This window comes from Amphiura filiformis, chromosome 18, assembly GCF_039555335.1.
Source record: "Amphiura filiformis chromosome 18, Afil_fr2py, whole genome shotgun sequence".
NCBI lineage: Eukaryota > Metazoa > Echinodermata > Ophiuroidea > Amphilepidida > Amphiuridae > Amphiura > Amphiura filiformis.
Window position 1 is genome coordinate 45,894,533 of NC_092645.1, and position 13,716 is coordinate 45,908,248.

The 13,716-nt window shown below is 39.3% G+C and overlaps 1 protein-coding gene across 2 annotated transcripts in view; it reads right to left on the reverse strand.

Annotated features, from left to right (window-relative positions):
* The window catches only part of LOC140138725 (sialidase-3-like), a 31,412-nt gene that overhangs the window by 14,286 nt on the left and 3,410 nt on the right, over positions 1–13,716 (reverse strand). For both annotated transcript variants that reach the window (XM_072160483.1, XM_072160482.1), the window contains exons 2-4: positions 5,636–5,902; positions 3,669–3,708; positions 2,877–3,047 (exon numbers count right to left, since the gene is read on the reverse strand). In XM_072160483.1, the coding sequence (XP_072016584.1) occupies positions 2,877–3,047; positions 3,669–3,708; positions 5,636–5,816 (392 nt within the window). In that variant the 5' untranslated portion in view covers positions 5,817–5,902. The remainder of the gene's footprint in view (positions 1–2,876; positions 3,048–3,668; positions 3,709–5,635; positions 5,903–13,716) is intronic.

The window sequence follows — 13,716 nt, forward strand, 5'->3', positions numbered from 1 at the left end:
AATATTTAGAATGGATCATTATGGCATTTTGGGTATAAAAATTTTGAGAATAATGAAGTTGCCAAATTCAAATAGACAGAGCAAACAGTTTTATATTATTATTTTAGTAAAATCATTCCATATTTTCATGCAGCAATATTCTATTAACTCGTGTTTGACAGTTCCTATGAACTAAAACACTATCAATACATTGTTATATAAAGTCTATTATTTCGAAAGATTAGAATAAATGCTTCATATAAATGTAAAGTTAGATTTTGTATCTCGTCGCAGGATGAGGATCTCGGATGGATTCGTGGGTAACAGCATCTAGAAAATAGCAATTCCTATTAATTTTTTTTAATAAAAATAAAAAATACTTTTCCGTATGTCAATAATTCAGGCTGCAATGGCACTAAAATGAATTTTAATCAAACTACAGACTACATGGAATATTTAGAATGGATCATTATGGCATTTTGGGTATAAAAATTTTGAGAATAATGAAGTTGCCAAATTCAAATAGACAGAGCAAACAGTTTTATATTATTATTTTAGTAAAATCATTCCATATTTGCATGCAGCAATATTCTATTAACTCGTGTTTGACAGTTCCTATGAACTAAAACACTATCAATACATTGTTAACTATAATTTAAGTAGGGATTCGTGGGTAACCAAAATGTTCGTGGGTATAACACATATTTGAAGGTATGTATTGGTAAGCGGCAAAATAGAAAATATTACAGAAGGTTGGAAACCACCATGCGGTTATTCCTCCATTGTGTTTCAATGATTCCCGTTTCTCTAACCAATTGCATTTAAAAAAAAAATGGTAATTTAGGATAATCAATCAAAACCTCATGATACAGCTTCAGTATACCTTCAAGAGGACGCTATTAAACAGGACTATTTTAGAACCTATTTCGCATGTTTTCAAAATGTTAAGATGCATAAGAAACATATAATTTACGAGTAAATCCTTGGATTCGTGGGTAACGCCAATTGTGGGTAAAGCTATAAGTACTATAGTACCGCTTGGGGTTTGCGTTTCTTAGGTGTATAAACTGTAAGTACTGTCAAAATTATAGCATACCCATGGCTTGAATATGTGCTGATTTAAACTTAAAATAAACGATCTCCTTATTTTTCAAGGTTAGCATCTATTCGGGATTCGCTGGTAACAAAAGTTTAAACCGTCAGAGATTCTTTTTTAAAGCGGTGAACGTATTTTTTTGCGATTTACAATTTTAAGCGCTTGTCAAACTAAATTCAGTGTCCAAAGTCATTAAATGTTAATTTAAGTTATGGCAATTATATTTGCTGGACTCGTGGGTAACAGTTGATACGTGGGTAACGTCAAATTTGATTTTATGGAATTTTATGGGTAAAACGTATTTGCATAAAATAATCACTTGGACCTCAGAATTATAGAATGAAACTTCGCTTTCATGATATAGTCATTTATGGCATATTCGCTAACATTTTTCAGAACGATCATTTTATTTTTGATACGCTGGTAACAAAATTATTAGCCAAATTGACTTAATGGCCTCTAGAGTCCACAAAATTTGGTGGAATTCAATCGTTTTACATATGATGAGAGAGCATGCAAACGCGTCTTTCTAACGGTAATAATTTCATTTTGATTGAAGGACATTCAATGACATATATGGTGCTTTATCTTTGAATTAAGTGGGTAACGCCAATTCATTTAAGCTATCATAACTTGTCCCCTGGTATGACTTGCTAGTAAAGGCCTATATGCACAAAGAGAGCACATTGGACGTGATGTGGTATGCTCCATCAATAACGTGATTTCCTTTATTAATGACATTTTAAAGTGGATAGTTAACATAGAGAGAATTTTGTCCCGCTTTCGCTGGAATTGACCATATATATAAATTTTTTCACACAGGGAGTATGTATGGGGTTATCTGTATGGGTGATTCCATTTGAATTAACATACACCCCCTGTTAGTAGATTAAGGTCATGACTTTCATACAGGGTGTATAGCGCATTGTCAGTTCTGCATCATTTCACCTTGGGAATACTGGTAGAGTAAGAACATAATCTGAATCGACAAAATGACTCTCTTAAATATTATAATTAAGATATCTTTTGTTTGCACCAAGATCCAAATTGTTTGTCTGCAAATAGTGCCGCCAACAAGGGGGTAAGGGGTCCGTTGCCCTGGGCCCAGTGTCCAAGGGGCCCATAAAAAGTAAAGAAAACATAATTTACTATGGGCCTGTAAAAGCAAAGAAAAGGGACCTCGGGGAGGGGGTGGAGGTGTCTTCCATAACAAATAGATTAGTATTTTTTTCCATAAAATGTTAGCTTTTACTGTCAGGTATGTCTCCTTTTAATAATTTTGAACCGAACAACTGATTCAAAACGAAGAACTAAAATGTGAGTCACCTTCGTTTTTAGTTGGAATTGTTCAAAATGAACAAAATTCACAGTTGAAATCAACATTCCTAATGAATTTGTTCAAAGAAAATTAGAATTTACTACCAGCACCGAAGTCGCCACTGCGTGTCACTCCGTCAGTCATGCTATGGTACAATCTTTTGATGTGTGTATGACCGTCCCGCACACCATGTGCGTACTAGTGTGTTATGAACATCACAATGGTTACTGCATTTTATTCAATTAAAATCTTGGATTTTGACAAAACTACCACACCAAAAGTCTTGATTTTTCCAGGGTATTTACAAAGTAAAGTACATTATAAGCATGTAAAAACCAAAGTTTGAAAAATATTGAGGGTGTCCTCCTCAACAAATGTTACAATACAGCTTTAACCCTTTTGTGCATCAGGCAGCTAATGTTGTTAGCCGCTGTGTGCTTTAAGCTGTCAATATATAAATTTCAAATCCTTTATTTTCTTTACCTGTACCCGCTCTGCCTTGCTATAATTTGCACTGGCCCCCACGCAACTTTCCAGTCTTTTCTTCTTCCACGTCGTAAGATAATATCCATTTCCCCAATATCTTCAAAGGTTTCTCTACGGCCTTCAGCAAAGGCAAAGAACATGTCATGATGGTAGACTAGAGCAGGTATTCTGAAAGAAAAAAATGAAAAAAGAAAAGAATGTTGATAGTGTAGCTAGGCAAGCCCTGGAAATTCCTATACCAGCGCAATATAAAAGTGTGTGGACAACAAAATGTGTACTTTGTGTTTTAATGCAGGGCTAGCAGCGCATTTGAAGCAGAAACTTGCTGCAGCGACACAGGGGGCTACATACGGGGCTTCATTAAATTCAGCGTAATGCTATAAAAAATACCTAAAATAACGTCAATCGACAACATGATGGACCTTAAAGAATAATTAATTATAGTGTAGGATAACTCTTTTCATTCGCCTCAGTAAAACCTTTGGCGTGTCTGGTGCCCCAAATATGGTCATGACAATTTACATTTCTGAAATCTGTGTGGAGAGAGTAAATAGAGGATATGATTGTGGTTATTTTAACTTTCAGTAGCCCTACCACAGGGCCTTTTTTTCACACACTATATACTCTGAGACACCATGCTATCCTGAGGACTGCTAAAAACCTATGACAGCACACAACCCAGTGTCACCTCTCTGGGTGAGCGTTCACTGGGTTTTAGCAGTTCTCAAAGCGTCTGGAGTATAGTGTGTAAAAAAGGCCCTGTGGTAGGGCTAACTTTGAGTTCCTTACCTTGAAGTGTTGTAGCCTTTCATATCTTGATAAAACAATACTGCAATAGAAAGAGTACAAAGTGCAATCAACGAAATATGACCTGACAATTAAAAATTGTCTATTTGTATTAAAAACACCAGAATTTCTTTCAACTATGTTGTATTTTCAAATAATTGAATATTCAAAATAGAATATTGTATGACCCGGTCGACAACCTCATCCCCCACTTTACATCCTTATACAGAGATTTTGATATCAGAAGAAAAATTATATTTTCTCATTACCCCAATAATATTTAATGCCCGCCACCCAAAAAGTTGTAAAAAGTGGTGTTTCACCAGTACCACGGCATGGAGGTATATTTTTAAATGGGACATTGTTACATATTTGTTTCAAATATCCTACTAACTGCTGGAGCAATATATTCAAGGAAGGGGGGGGGCATCTTTATGGAAAGGTGGAGCAATATAATCAGGGGGTCTTTATGGAAAGGTGGAGCAATATAATCAAGGGGAGTCATTATGGAAAGGTGGAGCAGTATAATCAGGGTTTTTTTTATGGAAAGGAGGATCAGTATAATCAGGGGGTCTTTATGGAAAGGAGGAGCAATATAATCAGGGGGTCTTTATGGAAAGGTGGAGCAATATAATCAGGGGGTCTTTATGGAAAGGTGGAGCAATATAATCAGGTGGTCTTTATGGAAAGGTGGAGCAATATAATCAAGGGGATCTTTATGGAAAGGTGGAGCAATATAATCAGTGGGTCTTTATGGAAAGATGGAGCAATATAATCAGGGGGTCTTTATGGAAAGGTGGGCAAATATAATCAGGGGGTCTTTATTGAAAGGTGGAGCAATATAATCAAGGGGAGTCATTATGGAAAGGTGGAGCAATATAATCAGGGGGTCTTTATGGAAAGGTGGAGCAATATAATCAGGGGGTCTTTATGGAAAGGTGGGGCAATAAAATGGGGACTTATGGAAAGGTGGGGCAATCAGGGGGGTGTTGATGGAAATGTGGGTACAGGGATACAGCATCTTTAGGGTGTATTTATGGAAAGGCGGAGCAATATAATCAGGGGGATCTTTATGGGAAGGTGGAGCAATATAATCAGGGGGATCTTTATGGGAAGGTAGCGCAATATAATCAGGGGTCTTTATGGAAAGGTGAAGCAATATAATCAGGGGGTCTTTATGGAAAGGTGGGGCAGTGTAATCAGTGGGTCTTTATGGAAAGGAGGAGCAGTATAATCAGGGGGTCTGTATGAAAAGGTGGAACAACATAATCAGGGGGTCTTTATGGAAAGGTGGAGCAATATAATTAGGGGGATCTTTATGGAAAGGTGGAGCAATATAATCGGGGGGTCTTTATGGAAAGGTAGGGCAATATAATCAGGGGTCTTTATGGAAAGGAGGATCAGTATAATCAAGGGATCTTTATGGAAAGGTGGAGCAATATAATCAGGGGGTCTTTTTGGAAAGGTGGGGCAATATAATCAGGGGGTCTTTATGGAAAGGTGGAGCAATATAATCAGGGGGTCTTTATGGAAAGGTGGAGCAATATAATCAGGGGGTCTTTATGGAAAGGTGGGGCAATATAATCAGGGGGTCTTTATGGAAAGGAGGAGCAATATAATCAGGGGGTCTTTATGAAAAGGTGGAACAATATAATCAGGGGATCTTTGTGGAAAGGTGGAGCAAGATAATCAGGGGGTCTTTATGGAAAGGTGGGGCAATATAATCAGGGGGTCTTTATGGAAAGGTGGAGCAATATAATTAGGGGAGTCTTTATGGAAAGGTGGAGCAATAAAATGGGGACTTATGGAAAGGTGGGGCAATCGGGGGGGGGGGGGGGTTGATGGAAATGTGGGGACAGGGATGCAGCATCTTTAGGGTGTATTTTCAGGCTTTTTGGTAATTTTTAGAAAACTGGTTCAGATATTTTTCAATATTTTCTCAAAAATAATATAACTCATTTATTGTTTACCTTCTGCTTCTGTTTCTACAGGGGTTGCCGGTTTATAACCTGTAGCCCGTACATCATCGCTGACTTTCCTTGATGGATCACCATATATCCGACTCATTGGAGCCCTCATGCGGCTTGCTGCCCACAACAATACCAACAATCCACAGATTATTAGAATGAGAATTACCAGTCTGTTATTCATGCTGATTAAATTGGGCTGATAGTTTTACTTTTTAATTTATATAGTCTTGGTGGGTTTCTTCTTGTTTTTACATACCAGTTGTGACACTGCAGATTCAATAGAAAAATATCAAGATCATCACTGGTTTATATGCAAAACAAATAAAGATTAAAGTTACATGATACACCAAGCATGCAAAGTATAATGTATAAGTCTCTTGAATGCCTTCTTCTGGTAGCACTCATAAGCGTTATGAACATAGCAATTTATACTTCAGCAGATTTCTTAGGCCTAACAAAAATAATTAATGTTTTGTTCCCTGTAACATGCTGGGAAAATAGAAAGTCGGTAGGTAGGATAAAAAATGATTTTGTGGACAATTTTGTATCCATTCTAAAACAAAAAATCATAGGTCTAGTTCAGAAAAATATTTTTTTTTTAAGCTGCCTTTTTTCTGGTGTAAAACAGATATGGAAATAAACAAGTTTTAATACTTTGTAAATAGTTATTTTCTCTAGCATAGTTGCCAGTGGTAATTAATACAAACCAACCCTTTTTTTTCAAACCCATCCTTTTTATTTTATACCCTTTATACAAAAACTCTGAAAACCACCCTTTTTAAAGCGTGGTTACTAATCATAGATAAGTGGTTATGGTAGTCCAGGAAATGCAGATTTGCATCCAAAGAGACCTACAAGTTTTAGATGACCGTTTGGTGACAATGGAATTTCAATGTTTTTTGTGTTTCATTTACGTTACTTTACGTAGTGTCATTCAATCGGAAATTACAGTATGCTATGAGATTGCAATTGTTGAAACCCACCCTTTTTATCAGTGGCAGTGATCGATTTTCGTATATTTTTTTGTGTGGCAAAAACCGCTACTCACTCTCAGATTTGAGTAGCAATTCCAAAAATGTGCATGATTAGCAGTTTGTTTTCACCCTATTTTGTGGATATTTTTGTATATACTTTTACCATCGGCAAAACATTCCTACTTTCAGGGGAATTCCTGCAATAACTGTATCAATCGTCTTTTTCTCCCTTCTTTCAAGTTTGTAGACAAATGCAGTGGCCAGTGATCGATTTTCGTATATTTTTTTGTGTAGCCAAACTGCTACTCACTTTCAGATTTGAGTAGCAATTCCAAAATTGTATGTAGCATTTTGCTATGCTTATCCAGGTAAATCGAATCAATGACCTTGCACCCTTTATGGACATGCATTTTAACCAGACATTTTTCAAACCCACCCTTGTAAGCATAAATGTGGACCTCTCAACCCCACCGAGTGGCGTAGCATGGGTCATCCGATTGGGGGGGCACCGGTCTGATTGGGGGGGGGGGCACAACCCATTTTTCGCCATTTTCCTATGGAATTTTTTAAATTTCAGATCGATTGGGGGGCACGTGCCCCCTGTGCCCCTATGACGCTACGCCACTGAACCCACCCTTTCTAAAGCGTGGGTTACCAACAGTGTCTAGAAAACAACAGGGACATGGCTGACCGTACAAATTTTATCGACTTTTGGAAAAAAATAAATATAAATGAAATATATTTTTTTAAAGTTAAAATTGACAAATTTGTGCGGTTGGCATTTTTGCAGAGTCAGTCAGTCGGGTTACAGGAAAAACAACATTATTATTGTTAGGCAATGAAGTCCACTGTTAATGTTATAAAGTCCTGGATAGCAGTTAGCTTTCGCATTGGGCTTGAAAAAAGTTCAATTTTCAAACATGTTCCCAGGAAAGTATGGTGATGTTGGTGAATCTGGTGGATTTCCTTCCGGCGATCTCATGTGCATGCATGCATTCCACTTCATACTCCCCCCTCCTTTCCCCCCACACTAGCCCTACCACAGGGCCTTTTTTTTATTTTTTAAAGAAACTATATGTACTCAAAGACACCATGCAAAATCATGAGAACTGCTAAACCCAGTGGCCGCTCACTCATGGTGAGCTCTGCATGGAGCTTGATGGTGTCTCGGAGTATTTGAGTATGGGTCAGCTGGCTCTTGACACTTTGTGTCCTTGACAAGCCTGCTTGAGCAAGGCACTTCATTCGTCTCAGCTTCACTCTATACTTGCTAATGCTTGCCTAATATGTGCCTATCCACCACAAACTGGTCGTAAAGTCGGCATTTTCCATTTTGAGATACAATCAAAAACTAGAAGGCTATATATTTGTACACAAATACGGCTATACCCGCATGTTATCGGTATACCCAAACTTACAGTCCTTATTTGCTGAGGACTGATAATAAAGAAATTGTAAAAAGTCGCCTAATTGGGTGGAAAATGTGTAAAAAGTGAAAATCCAAGTCACAAGCTTTAATTTAATGCAGGTTGCACTCTCGTAGCACTTAAAATAATTGTAAAAAGTCCCTCCCAGGGGAGTCGCTCTCCATAGATTGCTGTTGTCAGTTTCTCTGATTTACAGTGAGGCTATGCAATATGATTTAGGGGAAAACTATTCCAGAGGGAGTATGTAAATTAAATGGAACAGCCATTTCAGAGGGAGTATGTAAATTAAATGGAACAGCCTATTTTGAGGCCATTTAAGAGGGAGTATGTAAATTAAATGGAACAGCCAATGGGTATGTAATTTAAATGGAACAGCCTTAACGCTTCATGCTGGTATTTCCAATTATTATATTATAATATGGATCTGTCTGTTTCAGAGGGAGTATGTAAATTATACGGAACAGCCTTTTTTGGGGACATTTCGAGGGAGTATGTAAATTAAATGGAACAGCCAATGGGTATGAAATTTAACTGAACAGCCTTAACGCTTCACGCTGGTATTTCCAATTATGATAGAATACGATCTGCCTGTTTAGTCCTACGTGTGTGGGGTGGATGGGTGTGTGGGTGTTAGTAACAATATAATTCTCAGGTGCTATCTCTGTACATATTCTGAGCCCGGAAGCTGCTTTCTTTGATGAGAAACGGCCCGCCCTTTGTTTTATCATTTGGGGCCCTGGGGCCCATAATATTTGACTTATGAGGCCCATGTACATAATTATGTTGAAGTATAATTCTCTAGTGCTATCAGTAGACTCAAGCTGGCCACTGTAGCTACTTTATTTACTGAGTAACGGCCGGCCCTATGTTTTAGCGTTTGGGGCCCTGGGACCAATATTATGTGATATATGGGGCTCATATGTACATATAACAATGTAATTCTCAGGTGAAATCTGTGTACAAACTCTGAGCCATAAAGCTGCTTTATATGATGAGAAATGGCCGGCCCTTTGTTTTAACATTTGGGGCCCTGGGGCCCAATATATATGACTTATGGGGCTCACGTACATATGTTAAAGTATGATTCTCAAGTGCTATCAGTAGACTCAAGCTGGGCATTGTAGCTGCTTTATTTACTGAGTAACGGCCGGCCCTATGTTTTAGCGTTTGGGGGCCCTGGGGCCCATATTATGTGACACATGGGGTTCATATATACATATAACAATATAATGCTGAAGACCTATTAGTGTACCAAATCTAAACCCTGTAGCTCCTTTATTTGCTGAGAAACGACCGCCCTTGTTTTAACATTTGGGCCTCTGGGGCCCCTACCCTAAACCATTTGGGGCCAAAATGGGCAAAAGGTAATTTACAACTTAGGGCCCATATATGTGCCACATATGAGCTCTAGCGGCCTTGCAGTTTTATAGCTAGCCTTGTCAATCTGTTGTCCCTTATTTTAACATTAGGGGCCCTGGGGCCCATAATATATGACATGTGGGGCTCATGTATACTTTTTTATATAGAGTACTCCTGGATCTATCAGTGTACCAACTCAGGGCCCCGAGGCTGCTTCATTTAATGAGAAACAGCATGCTTTGTATTTTTACATTTGGGCCCCTGGGGCCTGTGACCTTTTACCTCTGGGGCCAAGATGTGCAAAGGATAAATCTACGGGGTAGGGCCCATAAGTGTACCACATATGGGCTCTGGGGCCCTTGTAGTTTTAGCGCTAGCTCTGTCAATCTGTTGCCCCTTATTTTAACATTTGGGGCCCTGAGGCCCATAATATATGACATATGGGGCTCATGTATACTTGTATATATAGAGTACCCCTGGGGCTATCAGTGTACCAACTCAGGGCCCTGAGGCTGCTTCATTTGATGAGAAACAACATGCTTTGTATTTTTACATTTGGGCCCCTGGGGCCCGTGACCTTTGACCTCTGGGGCCAAGATGGGCAAAGGATAAATCTACGGGTAGGGCCCATAAGTGTACACACATATGGGCCCTGGGGCCCTTGTAGTTTTAGCGCTAGCCCTGTCAATCTGTTGCCCCTTATTTTAACATTTGGGGCCCTGGGGCTCATAATATATGACATGTGGGGCTCATGTATACTTGTGTATATAGAGTACCCCTGGGGCTATCATTGTACCAACTCAGGGCCCTGAGGCTGCTTCATTTGATGAGAAACGGCATGCTTTGTATTTTTACATTTGGGCCCCTGGGGCCCGTGACCTTTGACCTCTGGGGCCAAGATGGGCAAAGGATAAATCTACGGGTAGGGCCCATAAGTGTGCCACATATGGGCCCTGTGGCCCTAGTAGTTTTAGCGCTAGCCTTGACAGAATGATGTGTTTGATGGAGGAGGAGAAGGAGAAGGAGAAGAAACTAGAAGGCTATATATTTGTACACAAATACGGCTATACCCGCATGTTATCGGTTTACACAAACTTACAGTCCTTATTTGCTGAGGACTTAGGTTGCTGCTGTCAGTCTCTCGAATTCACAGTGAAGCTATGCAATTTGATGGATTGAAATTCACAATACGCAATTTGATTAGGGGAAAGCTATTCCATATGGAGTGTGTAAATTAAATGGAACAGCCATTTCAGAGGGAGTATGTAAATCAAATGGAACAGCTATTTTGGGACCATTTCAGAGAGAGTATGTAAATTAAATGGAACAGCCAAAGGTATGTAATTTAAATGGAACAGTCTTCACACATAGTATTTCCAATCACCATATATAATTAAATTATTATAATACGCTATTGAAATTCACAATATGCAATTTGATTAGGGAAAGCTATTCCAAAGGGAGTATGTAAATTAAAGGGAACAGCCATTTCAGAGGGAGTATGTAAATTAAATGGAACAGCCTATTTTGTGGCCATTCCAGAGGGAGTATGTAAATTAAATGGAACAGCTATTTTGGGACCATTTCAGAGAGAGTATGTAAATTAAATGGAACAGCCAAAGGTATGTAATTTAAATGGAACAGTCTTAACGCTTCACACATAGTATTTCCAATCACCATCTATAATTATCATAAAACGCTATTGAAATTCACAATATGCAATTTGATTAGGGAAAGCTATTCCAGAGGGAGTATGTAAATTAAATGGAACAGCCATTTCAGAGGGAGTATGTAAATTAAATGGAACAGCCTATTTTGTAGCTATTCCAGAGGGAGTATGTAAATTAAATAGAGCAGCCAATGGGTATGCAATTTAACTGGAACAGCCGTAACGTTTATGTTATCTGTATTATAATTACGCTATTGTCTGTGAATCTGTTTAGTCCTACGTGTATGGGGTGGGATGGGATTGGTGTTATTAACAATATAATTCTCAGGTGCAATCTGTGTACAAACTCTGAGCCCTGAAGCTGCTTTATTTGATTATAAACGGACAGCCCTTTTTTAACATTTGGGCCCCTGGGGCCCATAATATTTGACTTATGAGGCTCATGTACATATGTTGAAGTATAATTGCTATCAGTAGACTCAAGCTGGGCACTGTAGCTGCTTTATTTACTGAGTAACGGCTGGCCCTATGTTTTAGCGTTTTTGGGCCCTGGGGCCAATGGTGTGACATATGGGGCTCATATGTACATATAACAACATAATTCTCATGTGTAATCTGTGTACAAACTCTGAGCTCTAAAGTTGCTTTATTTGATGAAAAACGGCCGGGCCTTTGCTTTAACATTGGGGGCCCGGGGCCCATAATATTTGACTTATGGGGCTCATGTGCGTATGTTGAAATATAATTCTCAAGTGCTATCAGCAGACTCAAGCTGGACACTGTAGCTGCTTTCTTTATTGAATAACGGCCGGCCGTATGTTTTAGCTTTTGGGGCCCTGGGGCCCATATTATGTGACGCATGGGGTCTCATATATACATATAACAATATAATGCTAAAGACCTATTAGTGTACCAAATCTGAACCCTGTAGCTCCTTTATTTGCTGAGAAACGACCGGCCCTGTTTTAACATTTGGGCCTCTGGGGCCCCTGGACTTAATTAAACATCTGGGGCCAAAATGGGCAAAAGGCAATTTTCAACTTAGGGCCCATACATGTGCCACATATGAGCTCTAGTGCCCTTGTAGTTTTATAGCTAGCCTTGTCAATCTGTTGCCCCTTATTTTAACATTTGGGGCCCTGGGGCCCATAATATATAACATGTGGGGCTTATGTATACTTGTATATATAGAGTACCACTGGATCTATCAGTGAACCAACTCAGGGCCCTGAGGCTGCTTCATTTAATGAGAAACAGCATGCTTTGTATTTTTACATTTGGGCCCCTGGGGCCCGTGACCTTTGACCTCTGGGGCCAAGATGTGCAAATGATAAATCTACGGGGTAGGGCCCATAAGTGTACCACATATGGGCCTTGGGGCCCTTGTAGTTTTAGCGCTAGCCCTGTCAATCTGTTGCCCCTTATTTTACCATTTGGGGCCCTGGGGCCCATAATATATAACATGTGGGGCTCATGTATACTTGTATATATAGAGTACCCCTGGGGCTATCATTGTACCCACTCAGGGCCCTGAGGCTGCTTCATTTGATGAGAAACGGCATGCTTTGTATTTTTACATTTGGGCCCCTGGGGCCCGTGACCTTTGACCTCTGGGGCCAAGATGGGCAAAGGATAAATCTATGGGGTAGGGCCCATAAGTGTGCCACATATGAGCCCTGTGGCCCTTGTAGTTTTAGCGCTAGCCTTGACAGAATGATGTGTTTGATGGAGGAGGAAAAGGAGAAGGAGAAGAAACCATAGAATGGCAATATACCCGTTCATGCTTCGCATGCGGGTATAACCATAGAATGGCAATATACCCGTTCATGCTTCGCATGCGGGTATAACAGTAAAGGAATTTGACCTTTGATGAACCATAACTTCACTTCCAGATGTCCAATAAAGCTGGTTGAGGTGTCATTTTAAAGCTGAAAGTGCATTCATTCAAAATCTGCAATAAACAGAAAATGATCTAGAGCCGACTTTACTACCATTTTGTGGTGGATGGTCACATATTAGAATTAGTGCTTCGGACTAGCCTAGCCCACACCACTCTTCGCCATTCATACATTCTCCCAGCCACATTTCCCTAACATAATATGAAATTAAAAAAAGAAGGAAATTTAATTAGGCAGAGCCAGGGCTCGAACATACGCTGCACTGCGCCGCTATCACGTATACCATATAACCAGCGCCTTAGACCGCTCGACCACGAAGGACTTGATAGTGTCATCGTGAAAATTTAAACATATAATATTAATAAATCGCAACTTCATTACTATACATCATATTTTGGAATTTTATCTGCTTAAAACATTAATGTGTATTATAATAAAGCTACCATTATTTATATTGTTGAATTCTCAAGCGCATAGAGACAATTAATACGAGGGTCCTATGAATAGGCCTACATACACAATACATAAAATCGATTTTGATATCGGCCACATGCTCTGCTGTGCATGGTTTCCATGAGTGGCGGAAGTTGTATTACGGTGCATCCGAACTCCATATTGAAGCAAATGCTTTTGACAAGGCATTGGATTGTTCCAGTTTGCATCCTAAATCCACATTAGACCCCTACTTTTATTTACGAAATAACAACAAAACGGTAATCTTTTGTCGGGTCTAATGTGAAAATTACATTAAAAA